This window comes from Squalius cephalus (genome assembly GCF_949319135.1).
Source record: "Squalius cephalus genome assembly, chromosome: 8".
Lineage (NCBI taxonomy): Eukaryota > Metazoa > Chordata > Actinopteri > Cypriniformes > Leuciscidae > Squalius > Squalius cephalus.
In genome coordinates, this window is record NC_137129.1 from 35,539,456 (window position 1) to 35,553,508 (window position 14,053).

At 36.0% G+C, this 14,053-nt stretch overlaps 1 protein-coding gene across 3 annotated transcripts in view; it reads left to right on the forward strand.

Moving 5' to 3' along the window:
- Nucleotides 1-14,053, forward strand: part of pvrl2l (PVR cell adhesion molecule related 2 like) — a 151,207-nt gene that overhangs the window by 61,039 nt on the left and 76,115 nt on the right. For all 3 annotated transcript variants that reach the window (XM_079878607.1, XM_079878605.1, XM_079878606.1), the window contains exons 2-5: nt 8,067-8,176; nt 9,263-9,506; nt 11,890-12,183; nt 13,354-13,471. In XM_079878607.1, coding sequence (XP_079734733.1) covers nt 8,067-8,176; nt 9,263-9,506; nt 11,890-12,183; nt 13,354-13,471 — 766 coding nt within the window. The remainder of the gene's footprint in view (nt 1-8,066; nt 8,177-9,262; nt 9,507-11,889; nt 12,184-13,353; nt 13,472-14,053) is intronic.

Genomic DNA, 14,053 nt, shown 5'->3' on the forward strand with positions numbered 1-14,053 from the left:
GGTGTTTTCAAATGGGAAAAGGAATACTTGACTTTCTTCTGGGGAACACTCAAGGAAAAAATTTGAAGACTTCAATGGATAAGGATGCAAAAACACTAAACACAACACTACTCATACACTATCCACATTATTTTTTTAATTTTTCACATGAAAGTGCTAGGCCTCCAGTGTCAGCTGCTTCCAGTTATTTTAGCTGTGCAAAATTGTCCGTTATGCTGTTTAATGTTTGTGTTTGGCAAACTGGTAGTTGTTTTCATATTATTTTAATTCTTTATACTAATCATAAACACACTGGTTTTTAGCTTTTACCATTTACTTAAATTTTAGTTGTTTACCTATAGTGGCAATATGAATCGGAAGTCTCGCACATTCACAGGAAATTACTTACTTCCATGATGAAAAATAAGGTTGATGTCCTTATGAAGGCCTAAGTGTTCAGAAGTCATGTGATAACTTTGTGAGAGGGACGGATATTAGAAATGTATTTGATTAGTCACTGACAAATCTTCCCCTGCAGTGAGCTTTTAAACTCTGTGTCTGGATTGAATTAGTGAACTTGAAGTGGATTCGTCTGATTTATAGCATTCACAGTGATTTTCTGAACAGAATCAATCAATTCATTGAAAAATCAGAGTCAAAAACAGGGCCGGCGGAACACCCTATCCTGCTCACTCAGTCAAGATGAATGTGAAAATGGATTTTAATGATGAAATGGAATAGACTGTTTAGAAAAAATCACATTTACCAAGTGCATAAGCTTTCTAGCATTAAAGGGTTTGTTCACCCAAAAATGAAAATTCTGTCAGTAATTACTCACCCTCGTTTTGTTCCAACCCCGTAAGACGTTTGTTCATCTTCGGAACACAAATGAAGATATTTTTGATGAAATCTGAGAGCTGGCTCACTCCTTCATAGGCTGGTAGGTAATTGATATCTGCCATCCCAGAAAGTTTGTACAAACATTGTTAAAATAGTCCAAGTGACTACAGTGGCTCAACCTTAAGTTTATCAAGCGACGAGAAATACTTTTTGTGCGCAACCCCAACCCCCCCCCCCCAAATAACAACTTTATTCAACTATTCATTTTCTTCCGTGTGGGCCTCTGAGGGAGTTCACGAGAGCGCCACGCGAGAGAACTGAGAAGATGACGCAGATGGGTCTCGATGTAGTGTTTAAAATAGTTCTAAAATGTGCATTTCCTGGATGTCCGAATCGTGAGAAACCAACGTAAAAGTGCCGTACCAATGCCGCAAAATGAATGGCTTACTTTTCACACTTTCCCATCAAATGATCGTGAGCGTCATCTTCTCAGTTCTCGCATATGCGTCGTGGCGCTCTCGTGAACTCACGTCAGAGGCCTACACGGAAGAAAATGAATAGTTGAATAAGGTTTTTTTTTTTTTTTTTTTTTTGCACACAAAAAGTACTAACTAAAGATCTAACCCTTTAATATTAGGCTACTATCGCAACATTTTAGTTAAGAGGATAGTTCACCCAAAAATGAACCCATTTACTCTGCTGAATACAAAAGATATTTTGAAAAATGTTTGTAACCAAACAGTTGCTGGACCTTATTGACTAGTATCGAAAAAAAAATACTATGGAAGTCAATGGGGCCGTTTGATTGCAAACATATTTTGTACATATCTTATTTTATGTTCAGCAGAAGAAAGAAATTCATACAGGTTTGGAACTTGAGGGTGAGTAAATGATGACAGAAATTGTATTTTTGGGTGAGCAATTCCTTTAAAGGGGGGGTGAAATGCTATTTCATGCATACTGAGTTTTTTACACTGGTAAAGAGTTGGATTCCCATGCTAAACATGGACAAAGTTTCAAAAACTAAGTTGTACGTTTGAAGGAGTATTTTTGTTCCAAAAATACTCCTTCCGGTTTGTCACAAGTTTCGGAAAGTTTTTTTCGAGTATGGCTCTGTCTTACGTAAGATAGGGCGGAATTTCCTTATATGGGTCCTAAGGGCACTTCTCCGGTAAGATCGCGGCCGCGCGCGCACTCTTAGACCAGAGCAAGAGAGTGAAAGCAGTTCGCCATCAAAGCGCCCTGCCCGGCTTTTGGGAAGTCAATGTCACCAAAGAAGTGTGTTTTTGGTTGCCAGGGCAAGACAACCCTGCACAGATTCCCAAAGAACCCAGCGTTAAGGAACCCGTGGATGGAGTTTGTTTTCCTGAGCATAAACGGAGTTGTGTAGCTGTTTGTTCCCTGCATTTCGACGATGATTGTTTTATAAACAAAGCCCAGATCGTCTAATGCTTAAGGATCGAGCAGTCGCAATGATAAAGGTTCGCGGTCGTGCATTGGAACCGGACGGTGAGTAACTGTTGAACAAATAATGTCTCTGTGTGTTGTCACTAGCTCGGTGCGTTAGCACAGCTAAGCTTCGCCCACACGGCCCGCCCCCAGCCGCTCGTTTTTTTCCGGAAAGACTCGGTACACCCTATCTTTCTTTGATTAATATAATAAAACAAAAGACTTTTTGGAGATATGAAGGATGCAATATTACTCTATAGGTACTCAAGATTAACAGGAGATTGAGTGAAAATGAGCATTTCACCCCCCCTTTAAGGCCAGTCTGTTTAACAAAGTCACATTTTGATTGGCACATTTGACACAAACTTCCCGCTTCATTGATATCGATGAGTCGAATTTTCGAAGATGTTGGCCTAGGCAATTTTCCTTTTTATCTAGGATATTATTCAATGATCTGCCATCTGTATTTGCTCAGTAGCTTCTAGTCTAATAGTTCTAGACAGGTTTGTTTGGGCCACACATGCTTTTCTAGCGGGGACACTTTGCGTTACATCATCGACCCCTTTCGTTTCTTCGGACTCTTCAGAGCCTCACTGGCGCCAGCTCTGGTCAAAAAACCGATTTGCTACAAACTGGACGTTGCTACCCTTTTGTGAATTCATGAACAGTGAACACTGAATGGCTTCAGAAAACTTGAAATATAATGCATGAGTCATATGGACAGTTTAATGATTATTTTTGCTGTATAAAAGTTGCTTTTTTATGGTGCAGTTACAATTTAAGATTGATCAAATCCTCCACGGAGGAAAGAAAGTTGTACGGAATGGTTTTAGGGCGAGTAAATAGTGACAGAAAGACTGGGGGAACTAATCCTTTAAAGTTACACCTAAATATATACCTAAAATTAAACATTTATGCTAGTTAGTGTGCAAATAGGTAACGCCCTAGGGCAGAGTCATCCCTGTGGTGCATATGTATGAATATATTAATGACTCTGAGGTGAATTTCACGCGTTATTTAACATAAGCACCGATGAGCTTTGCATTGAGTTCATAAAGCAAGCGTATGTGCTTTTTGTAAATTGCTTCTGCCCCTTAAATGTGTTAGTGTTTTATTGAAGAGCCTGTTGCGGCCCTACTTTGGTTCGTTTGTCATCCTTAAGTAAAGCGTATCAGCAGTGCACAGACACCCCGACTGTTTCAGAGGTATTAAAACCAGTGCAAATAGTAGATCAGTACAGGAATATGAACAGAAACACTTGAACACAAAGGGAGGGAGTGAAGCATGCTGGGTATGCATGCAAATGAGACAGATATTTGATCCATGTTGGTTCTTTACTTTATTGTTCTCATTTTTTCCTTCTTTTTGAACGCATGGCGTTCTTTCATTGACCCTATGAAAAACGAATGACTAAAACATCGTACAACTACATTCCACCCGATGACTCATTTGTTGATGTGTATGGAGGAAGAGGGAGAGAGGGAAATAGAGTTATGAGCCAAAGATAGAAGGAAACAAAAGAGGAGCGGAGCCGAGCGAGAGAGAGAGGTAAAGGGAGCGAGGTGAGTGAATAAATGCTTTGTGTTTCTGTTTCTTATACCACAGAGCTGGTCTGACAGGCCATTGTGTACCTTCAGGGGGAATTCTGCTACATTGAGTCACACGCAGCTCCTCGCATAATGAAAACACACACTTCTTGACATGAGAGCCCTGGATACGGGCATGCACTGAGCACACTGATATGTGCATGCCTTCGCATACATCCTTGTATGAATGGCATGTTAATTGGAACTTAAATGTAAATACCCAGAACAAATGCAGTAGCCAAAGATTATTTGTCAAATACAAATAGCGATAAAGCAGCAGCAGCAGCAGTTCTTGTAATGAGAATGAACATTTTTGGATGAAAATGAATGTATATAAAATTAGTTGTACATAAAAAAAACAGCTAAAGGGAAATTGGCTTCTATGACAGAAGATATTATTTAATACCGTCCATTAAAAAATCCATATAAATCTTTATAATGTCTGTATATAGAAACTGTCAAGAGACATAAATTGTGTTGAACAACTACAGTATACGAAAACATTTACATACACTACCAAAGCTGTTCAGATGTTTGGGGTCAGTAAGATTTTTTTCAAATATTTTTGAACGAAAGTCTCTTATGCTCACAGTAAAAATAGTAATATTGTGAAATATTATTACAACAAAAAAATATACACATCCTTAAAATAAAGGTTCCAAAAGTTATTTTGTGTGTTTTTTTTTGCAGCAATGCTACTGAAGAAACATTTTTGGCTCCCCAAAGAATCTTTCCGTCATCAGCTCTTAAAAGAACCATTTTAATAATATAAAGAACCTTTTTTCACTCTAAAGAACTGTTTGTTCAATTGAAAGGTTCCATGGGTGTTAAAGGTTCTTCATTGACCCATAGATGCCAGTATAGAAGCTTTTTTTTTTCATTACTCCAGTCTTCAGTGTCACATGATCCTCCAGAAATCATTCTAATATGCTGATTTTCTGCTCAAGAAACGTTTCTTATTATTTAAAAATGTTCTTTGACGAACAAAGTTTACATTTATTTGAAATAGAAATTATTTGCAGCAATATAAATGTGCCGTGCATTGTCGTTGTATGTACCATGGCCCGAAACATAATCTACACAAGTACATGTGTGCAACTACTTTTAGTCGTGCAAGCTCGATTTTGTACATTGTGTGTTCTTCAAATGTGGCACTGCATTGCATTCTCAGCCTTTCCACAAGGGGTGCTATAGTGGACATTAACAAACACTGCTTTATGGCTGTTTTTCTGCATAGTTGTCTTTTGTGTTAAGTTTGTAACTGGTCTAATATGCGTTATTGTGACGGATATAAACATCATTAGAATGCTTAATGGTGCGTATATGGAATTTCCTTCGAGTGTCTGTGCCATTAAACCACATTTATTCAATGCTATTCAGGTAAATCAGCTAGATAAACATGGCAATGTAACTAACTTAAAGCTGTTCAGCAAAGGTTTCTTCAAACTGTTGCACTGCAATGGCAGTACTTGACTTGAAAGGAAAAACTGACCATAGACGAAGATGTCTTCTTTAGTTTTTTTCATTGACTAACGGATGCTTTAGCACCCCTTGTGGCGTATTTGCAATATAAATTGTGTTTTGACATAATCATGGATGAAATCAAGCTTAAGTCATTGAGCCTAAGGGTTTTTAATACAGACACATTACAGTACAGTACAAGTATTTGGCATCGTCTGTAAGTGTGTCGTATACCTTTCAGTCAGTGTTAGGTAACAGATCTGATTTATAGGAGGTTTGCGAACCTGAGGTCATATCGATTGAATGCCTTTGTGGAACATAAACCGAGGTGGATCTTTTCAATGTGGCGAAAGGGTTATAGCATAAGAGGAGAATGCTTTTGCATTTGAAAGTGTGCGTGTCTATGACAGTCAAGCTCTGTTTATGTATCATTTTATGTGGCCGCAACCCTGTATTTGAGATTTATTTAATCCTCTCCGGTGTACATGCAATCTGAGGTCTGTCTTTAGAGTGTTTGAGTGTGCTGATGTTTCTGTAGATTGTCAAATGCAGCTGCTTGTGAATGTGTGTGTGTTTGTGAGCACTGAGCCATTCCTTATTCCATCAGTATATATGGAGCAGCTCTCATGCTGTTCGCTGGCCTTTGACTCCTAGAGCTCTGAGCTGGAGGTCTCTCGCTTCTGTCTCCACAGGAGCTCGCTGGAGTCGGCGGACTACCCGAGTCAAAACACGGGTTGTTTATTTTAACCTGCCTTTGTGTACGGCCGGGTGAGAAAACGTGAAAGCAAAGAGAAAGCGAGTGAGTTTTGAAAAAGTTGAACTTTGCAATCTTCCATAAGTGAATGCTGTGCCGACACAAAGATCACCGTCTGGCATCATGGCCACCGGGTCAAAATGTTCAAATGCAGAAGGAAAGCAATTTTAAAAGTGCTATGGCTGGGACTGCAATGCAGTGTCAGTTTACCATCAGTGTGATGCAGACTGCAGAACAACTCGTATCGGGTTCTAGAATCACAGGTTTGTTTTTATTGCACTATAAATGTGCAATAATTTTCTTTTATAGGCTTTAGCCTCCCACTATAAAGTTTTGATCACTTGACTGTTATGTTGAAGGGCAAAATTGTTTTAAAAGCAGCATAAACGTCATTTTAATGATGATTTTTAATTATTTGCGCACTTAATTACTTACAAGTCAAGTGTGTAATGTAATTTTCCTTTTGCAGAATCCATCTGTTATTTGCTGAGAGAGATGTGTTAGTCAGTGATGCTGAGAAAGTTAAGACTAATTATATTGCGCACAAGCAAAAAAACAATTAAAATTCTGTTCATATTAATATGAGGCCTTTGAACATATAATTAAGATCTAAATTGTTTCCCCCCCTGAAAAAATTAGAAAGATTGCTATGGGTGTGTGTATATATATATATATATATATATATATATATATATATATATATATATATATATATATATATATATATATATATATATATATATATATATATATATATACACATGTATATATATATGTGTAAAAACTTTAAAGTGAACCTGGATCAAACAACCTTTACTTTATTAACTTTTTCTTTGCCATTGACGGAATTTTCTGTCATTTATGACACACTGCTTTTCCACAATTTACGGAATATTACGTCATTTATGACACAACAATTCTCCACCATTGACGATATTTTCTGTCAATTATGACACAATGCTTTTCCACCCTTTACGGAATATTACGCCATTTATGACACAATGGGCGCTATTACGCATCTTCTGAAAGAGTACAGAATCTCCAGATCAAAACACAGGTGAAGAAGCAGAAACAAGCAATAGAAGCATTGCTTGCACACATGTAAGCTAACGCGATCATCAAACATTAAACAGCATATAAATCAAAATTGCCTTGCATTACCGAATGTAATGTCGACACAGGACGAGGTATAGGACTGTGTAGCTTTGGGGGTGCTTATGGAAGTGACCTACTTCATCTGTGTGTTAATAATGATTCTAAATCTGATCCAGGCATAGTCTTTGACAACAATTTTTTTATGAAACATACTCACATTCAAGTGTTGATAAAAAAAGAATGCATGAAGCTAGAATAAAATGTTTTTTTTTAAGCAGAGGCTCTGTTTGGTTTTTGATTATATTGCATGTTCTGACTGACAACTAAAAAAAAAAAAAGGTGGGGAAAGAGTTAATTTCCTCTTAAAAATAAAGGTTCTTTATTGACTTCAATGGTTCCATGAAGACCTGTTAACATCCATGGAATCCAATCATGTTATTTATGTATAAAATCAAGCGCAACCTTACTTTTTCTTTATTGAATATTTCCTTTTCACTTGGGAATGCGTTGCATTATAGAAGTAAAACGTTTCAGTTGACTTTTATAGTTGTTTTCATCCAGATGCATTTGTTCAACCGAGCTCTGATCCATATTCGTGATTGTGTAGATTGATGCTGTGATGATGAGATAGCTCAAGTTTTTCTTTTTCTTTAATTATGGGCAATCAAAGCAGGATAAGTCTCATGCTGAGACAGTCTGCACATTCAATAGATAGATGTGAAGCCACTGAGCTCCAATCAGTCTAAGACTGCACTTTTTCCCGGAGGAAGCTCAGGCCCAGGAATATAACAGTCACTTTGGTGTGTTTCGTATTAGCCTGATGTCTGGGTTTAATTTTCATCATTTTAATATAGGCTATGATACTGGAAAGTTCTAATGTTTCGCTCTTTCTTATTTTGCAGTGGTCTGGAGTCAGCGTGTTCGAGTAGAATATGAGGTCACTTCGAGTCCAAATGGATCTGTCAATCTGCGCTGTGAGTTCACCAACAGCGGAAGCACCAAACTCACACAGGTGAGACAAGATAAGTTTGATTAGTTCAAAGTGTCAAAATTTTTATATTTGAGGCTCCTGCCATATATGGTGAATTCAGGTAAATTGGGATACTTTTTGCCATTGAGATGACTGTTTTTTTTGTTTTATTTATTATCCTGAATAATCATATTTTACACAAATATATACAGTACACACACTATGTTGGGTTTCCATGTTTTATGGGGACTATCCATAGACACAATGATTTTTATACTGTACAAACTGTATATTCTATCCCCTAACCATAACTCTCTACGCCTAAACGCAACCCTCACTGAAAACTTTCTTCATGTTTGCATTTAAAAAAAATCATTTTGTATAATTTGTATACTGTTTTTCTCATGGGGACCTAAAAATGTACCCACAAGATACAAAATAATAAGCAGCACATACTAATAATAATAAGAAATGTTTCTTGAGCAGCAAATCAGCATATTAGAATGATTTCTGAAGGATCATGTGACACTGAAGACTGGAGTAATGCTGAAAATTCAGCTTTGATCACAGGAATAAATTATATTGTTTTAAATCATTAACATTATTGCTTTACTGTATTTTTGATCAAATAAAGGCAGCCTTGTTGAGCATAAGAGAATTTCATTCAATAGTTTGATAACTAGCAGGTTTTCTTGAGAAAATTGCACAAATAATTTATTAGGCTTTTAATTTGCCAGAATAGCTATAAGATTATACATTTTATACAGAAAGAATGATAGCATCATTCTAAACTTTCAAGGTTATCAGAAGCCATCATCGCTTTTTTCGATAACATCTATGTCTGCCTGCTTGATAATACATTGGTGCATATTTAAATATGCAGAATTCACAACAACGTTATTCAGTGCATACATGAATATTAATTATTGGCAATCAGTGAAACACCTGTACGTGTTGAACAAATGTAAGATATTGTGATAGTTAAGCACAGGCCCAGTAATTGTCCAATGTTATCGCCATCCATATGGTTAATCCGAAGTTTAAACAACAAGCAGATGGCTGGCAGCATGCTGTATGTTAAAGCAATGCCATGCGAGGATTAATTCCCTATTTCTTGCTGTTTCGTAGGTTTCGTGGATGTTTGAGCGTGTTGAGGGTGACAGGCACAACATTGCTGTATTCCACCCCATATATGGAGCCAGTTTCCCTAATAAAGATTTTGTAGGTCGAGTTCAGTTCACACAAAGCTCCCTGGAGAACCCATCCATTAGGATCGACAAACTGAGGATGTCTGATGCTGGCAGGTACATCTGCGAGTACGCGACTTACCCCAGCGGAAACGAGCAGGGAACGACCACTCTTATCATGCTGGGTAAGTAACTCACTTGTGTTTATTTATAGGCCTGCTTCAATGCCTCCTGCAAACAAGACAGATTCAAGTATAACAATTTAACCATTTAAAAAAAAAAAAAAGTTCCGTGTCAAATGATGACACAAACATAGTATTTTGATGTGATATGGTTCAAAAGAACTGATTCATAAAAATGAATCAAACTCTCCAGTCGCTATTTTTGGCCTTTTGGTTAAAATCAGAGATGCTTTTAAAGAAGCCCTGCTCTCATACTCTCGAGTCTTGACATGAGCAGGGAGTGTGAAATTAGAAACTTAATGGCGAAATAATTAGTGCATTAAAATAAAAGCAGTATTTACAATGTTTTCTAATTTTATATTGCCAACAAAATTCTATCAAATATGTTTTAAATGTTCATTAAACAACATACCTCAAGTTTGATGCTTCGACTGCTGAATCTTTAGCTACTCTGGGTGTAGTTAGGAGTCGTGCTAACTAACATTAGCTTTGCTCACAGGAGCATTTCTGCTGTCTGCTTTAACACTAATGTCACCCATTAGCCTGATTCATCATTTGAATGACTAAGCTAATGCTATCATCAGAGACAGAGTGATGGTATGAATCAGGGCTGCTCGTTTATCCATGTTGGCTGTGTTCAAGCGTCTCGCTCTGTTTGTCTTTCACTGTTTACCCCTGGGTAAACCAAGTAGAACATTAACTCAGCGTGCATCTTGTATTGTTGTTAACCACTTGCTTTTAAATGTGCTCGGCTAATTTGAAATAATAATCTTATATCATCTTACACACATACTGTATGGATGTATGAATGCATGAATGTATGCATGAATGTATGTTATATATATATATATATATATATATATATATATATATATATATATATATATATATATATATATATATATATATGTATATGTCTGTGTGTGTGTATTATTTATATATATATATATATATATATATATATATATATATATATATATATATATATATATATATATATATATATATATATATATATATATATATATATTATACACACATACATATACATATATATATATATATATATATATATATACACATACATATACATATACACACATACATACATACTGTAACAAGGCATGTTGTTATGGGAAGAAGGAGGCGGAGCCGGCAAACATTCATACATTTTAATAAATAAAAAAACAAATGTATATGTGTGTGTGTGTGTATATATATATATATATATATATATATATATATATATATATATATGTATATATGTGTATATGTGTGTATGTATGTAAGATGATCGTATATGCAATGATAAAAATAATAAAGGTCAGTATTTAAAATTATAACATTTTAAAATCATGTATAATTTCACAGAGTGATTATTTAATTTAACTTCAGCTATTTTGTGTCCCAATTGGTTTCATTAAATTTTAATTTTAGTAGATTAAGAAAAAACTGTGTAAAAAATGTTGCAGTATTGCAGTAAATACTTTCATTACATGTTAAGTAAATAATCTCAAAATTGTCTTGTTGCTAATATTATATACACACGTTTCAATTTATAATAAAAATCAATATTTGCATACATATGCTTTTTAATTAAAACATTTTAAAAACACCCGGCCGCGGATAAGCGGAAGAAGAGGGTATGGTATGGTATTTTAAAAACATGCAAATTGCCACATAGAATTATTTAGTTCGATCAATTCGATTAATTATATTTTATAATAATTTTAGTGATTTAAGACAAAATTCAATTTCAGCATAATTTGATTTCAGCAAGTGTCTCCTTTGCTTTCATTAAATGATGAATAAATAAATAATCAAACAAACATTGATAATAATAATCAAACAAGCAGTTTTACATTTGATTGCCTCCGTTTATCTTTAATATTTGAGCACATTGATGTCAGAATCAGGCGCCGAAAAACCCCTATCAGTCTTTATTACACAGTTCTCTGATATGCTTGATTCCACTTAGTTCTGTGATTAAAGTATTTTTGTATAATGACCTCTATAATTGACCGTCCTAGATTGTCCCAGGCATCCAATTTCCTACATAACTGTGCTAATTTCATGTCTCTTGTATCACTCTGCGCTCTTTCTACTCATGTAATCAATCAATATTTCAGGTTTTTTATTTGGCAAGTAGCTGTGTAATAAGGTCTGAATGTTTGAAACACCCTGTTGACATTTATTTTTGAAAATGACTGGCTGACTGTACATTATCCCATTAATAAGAGTCAGTGACATGTCTGAGTACTGTGTTGCTTTGCTGCATTTTTTTTGTTTAGCTCAAGTGCCACTTGATTAAAAAAAAGGCTATTGAAAAGCAAATTCATGCTGTAACTTGTAACCTCATTTTTAAATCTTTTTTTCTCTCCATCAGCTAAACCCAAAAACTCAGCTACCGCCATCCCAGTGCAAGCCGGCTCTTCTGAGGTTGTCGTGGCAAGATGTGAGGCAGCCCAAGGGAAACCAGAGGCAACAATCTCCTGGATTACAGCTATCGCTGGCCGCTATAACCACACTTCAGTGCCCGAGATGGACGGCACAGTGACCGTGAAGAGCGAGTATCGGATGATCCCGACACCTGCTGAAAACGGAAAGGATATCACCTGCTTGGTGAATCAGAAGACGCAGAACGAACCGAAAACCTTCCACTTGAAGCTGGTGGTGGAGTGTAAGATTCACACATACACACTACAAGAAGTAGTTCAACCGAAATAAAAATTCTCTCATTATTTGCTCACTATATCCATATGACTTTCTTTCCTCTGTGGAACACAAAGAAAGACTTTCTGAAGAATTTCCTGGCTTTTCAATGTCTTGAAAATGAGTGGGGCTGTTAAGTTCACTATAAAATGAGAGAATTTCATAAGATATTATGTAACAATGAACCATTCAGTTTATGAATCTGATCTTTTCTAAAAAAAATCTGATCCAGTTTACAAATCAAGGCTTACCCATACAATATATTGTAACAACATTGTGTCAGGAATCTGAATGATTCATTTGTGTATCAAATTTATTCGGTTCTTGAGCTCACTGACTCCTGTCACAGCAGTTAATGGCTAACTGGAGGGGGAAGATTATCAATACACACAAAACTTAAATTGTGGTCTGTTCCTCACACATAGGGTATCGTATGACTTCAGAAGACTTTCATAAAAGTCATAGTGCTTTTTGTGTCCTTTTTAAAGCTTGAAAGCTTTGGTTCCCGTTCATTGGATCTGAAAAGAAAAGCCAACCAACAGATTATTCAAAACTTCTCTTTTTGTGTTTCACGGAAGAAAGAACGTCAAATGGTTTTGGAACGACACGAAAGTTAGTAAACGAGGACAGAATTTTCATTTCTGGCCAAACTAATCCTTTAAAGAAGTGCGTTCTCAGTGACACACACATGAACTCATAATCCGTCCCGTATCATTCGCTCATAACACCTTTTCTCCCTCACCCGGCCTCCTTTTCATCAAAAAATGCATTTAAGCATCTTCGCCTCTGCCTCAACACATTGTTCGCATTTTTTTTTTTTCATGAAAGCTATTTACAGAGTGTTTGAGGTGTCTGTGTTTGCAAAGCTGAGGGGGAATGTTTGAGGATGTCACAGATTTGCAACTTCGCCATTTCTTTTTATAAATGCTCCTGTTGGAACATCCTCACCTCTTGCACTTTCATTCTGCATTTCTCTAGCATGTCAAAGCCCTTAAGAGTGTATAGGGCAGTGCCAACTTCAGCAAGCCTGTATCTTCCCTTCACACCCCTGAACGGCAGATAACCAGCCTTTCAACTGCTTTTTCAATGCAGGATTTTCAGATGAATGTCTTTCTCTCTTTTCTCACGTTCTTTCTAGACCCACCCACTGTGAGAATAGAAGGATATGATAATAACTGGTATATGGGTCGAACTGATGCCGTTTTGATCTGCGAGGCTGACGCCAACCCAGAACCCACTAATGTTACCTGGACAGCGTGAGTACTTTTATAACTTTGAGTAATCGCTTACAATTCTGTCATCGTTTATCCATGTCATTCCAAGCGCATAAGATTTTCTTTGGTCGAACACGAAAGGAGATGTGCTTAAGTGAGCACATTTAAATTTGACTTATGCTTGTCAACGCTGCGTTTAGTTGATCAAAAATACAATAAAAACAGAAATAATGTTTATTATAATTGTAAGTATTATTATTATAATTTTAAGTTACTGTTTTCTATTTTGATATATATATTAAATTGTAATTTATTTGTGTGATTAATTTCCAGAATTTTCAGCATCATTACTTTAAAATGTCTTTATTGTCACTTTTGATCAATTTAATGCGTTCTTGCTGAAAAAAAGTATTAATTTATATTTTTTATTTTTTTATTTAAATTCCTTTTAAAGGGGGGGTGAAACACTCAGTTTCAGTCAATCTCATGTTAATCTTGAGTACCTATAGAGTAGTATTGCATACTTCATATCTCCAAAAAGACTTTAGTTTTATTATATTTATAAAAGAAAGATAGGCTTTACCGAGAATTTCCGGAAAAAAACGAGCGGCTGGAGGCGTGCCG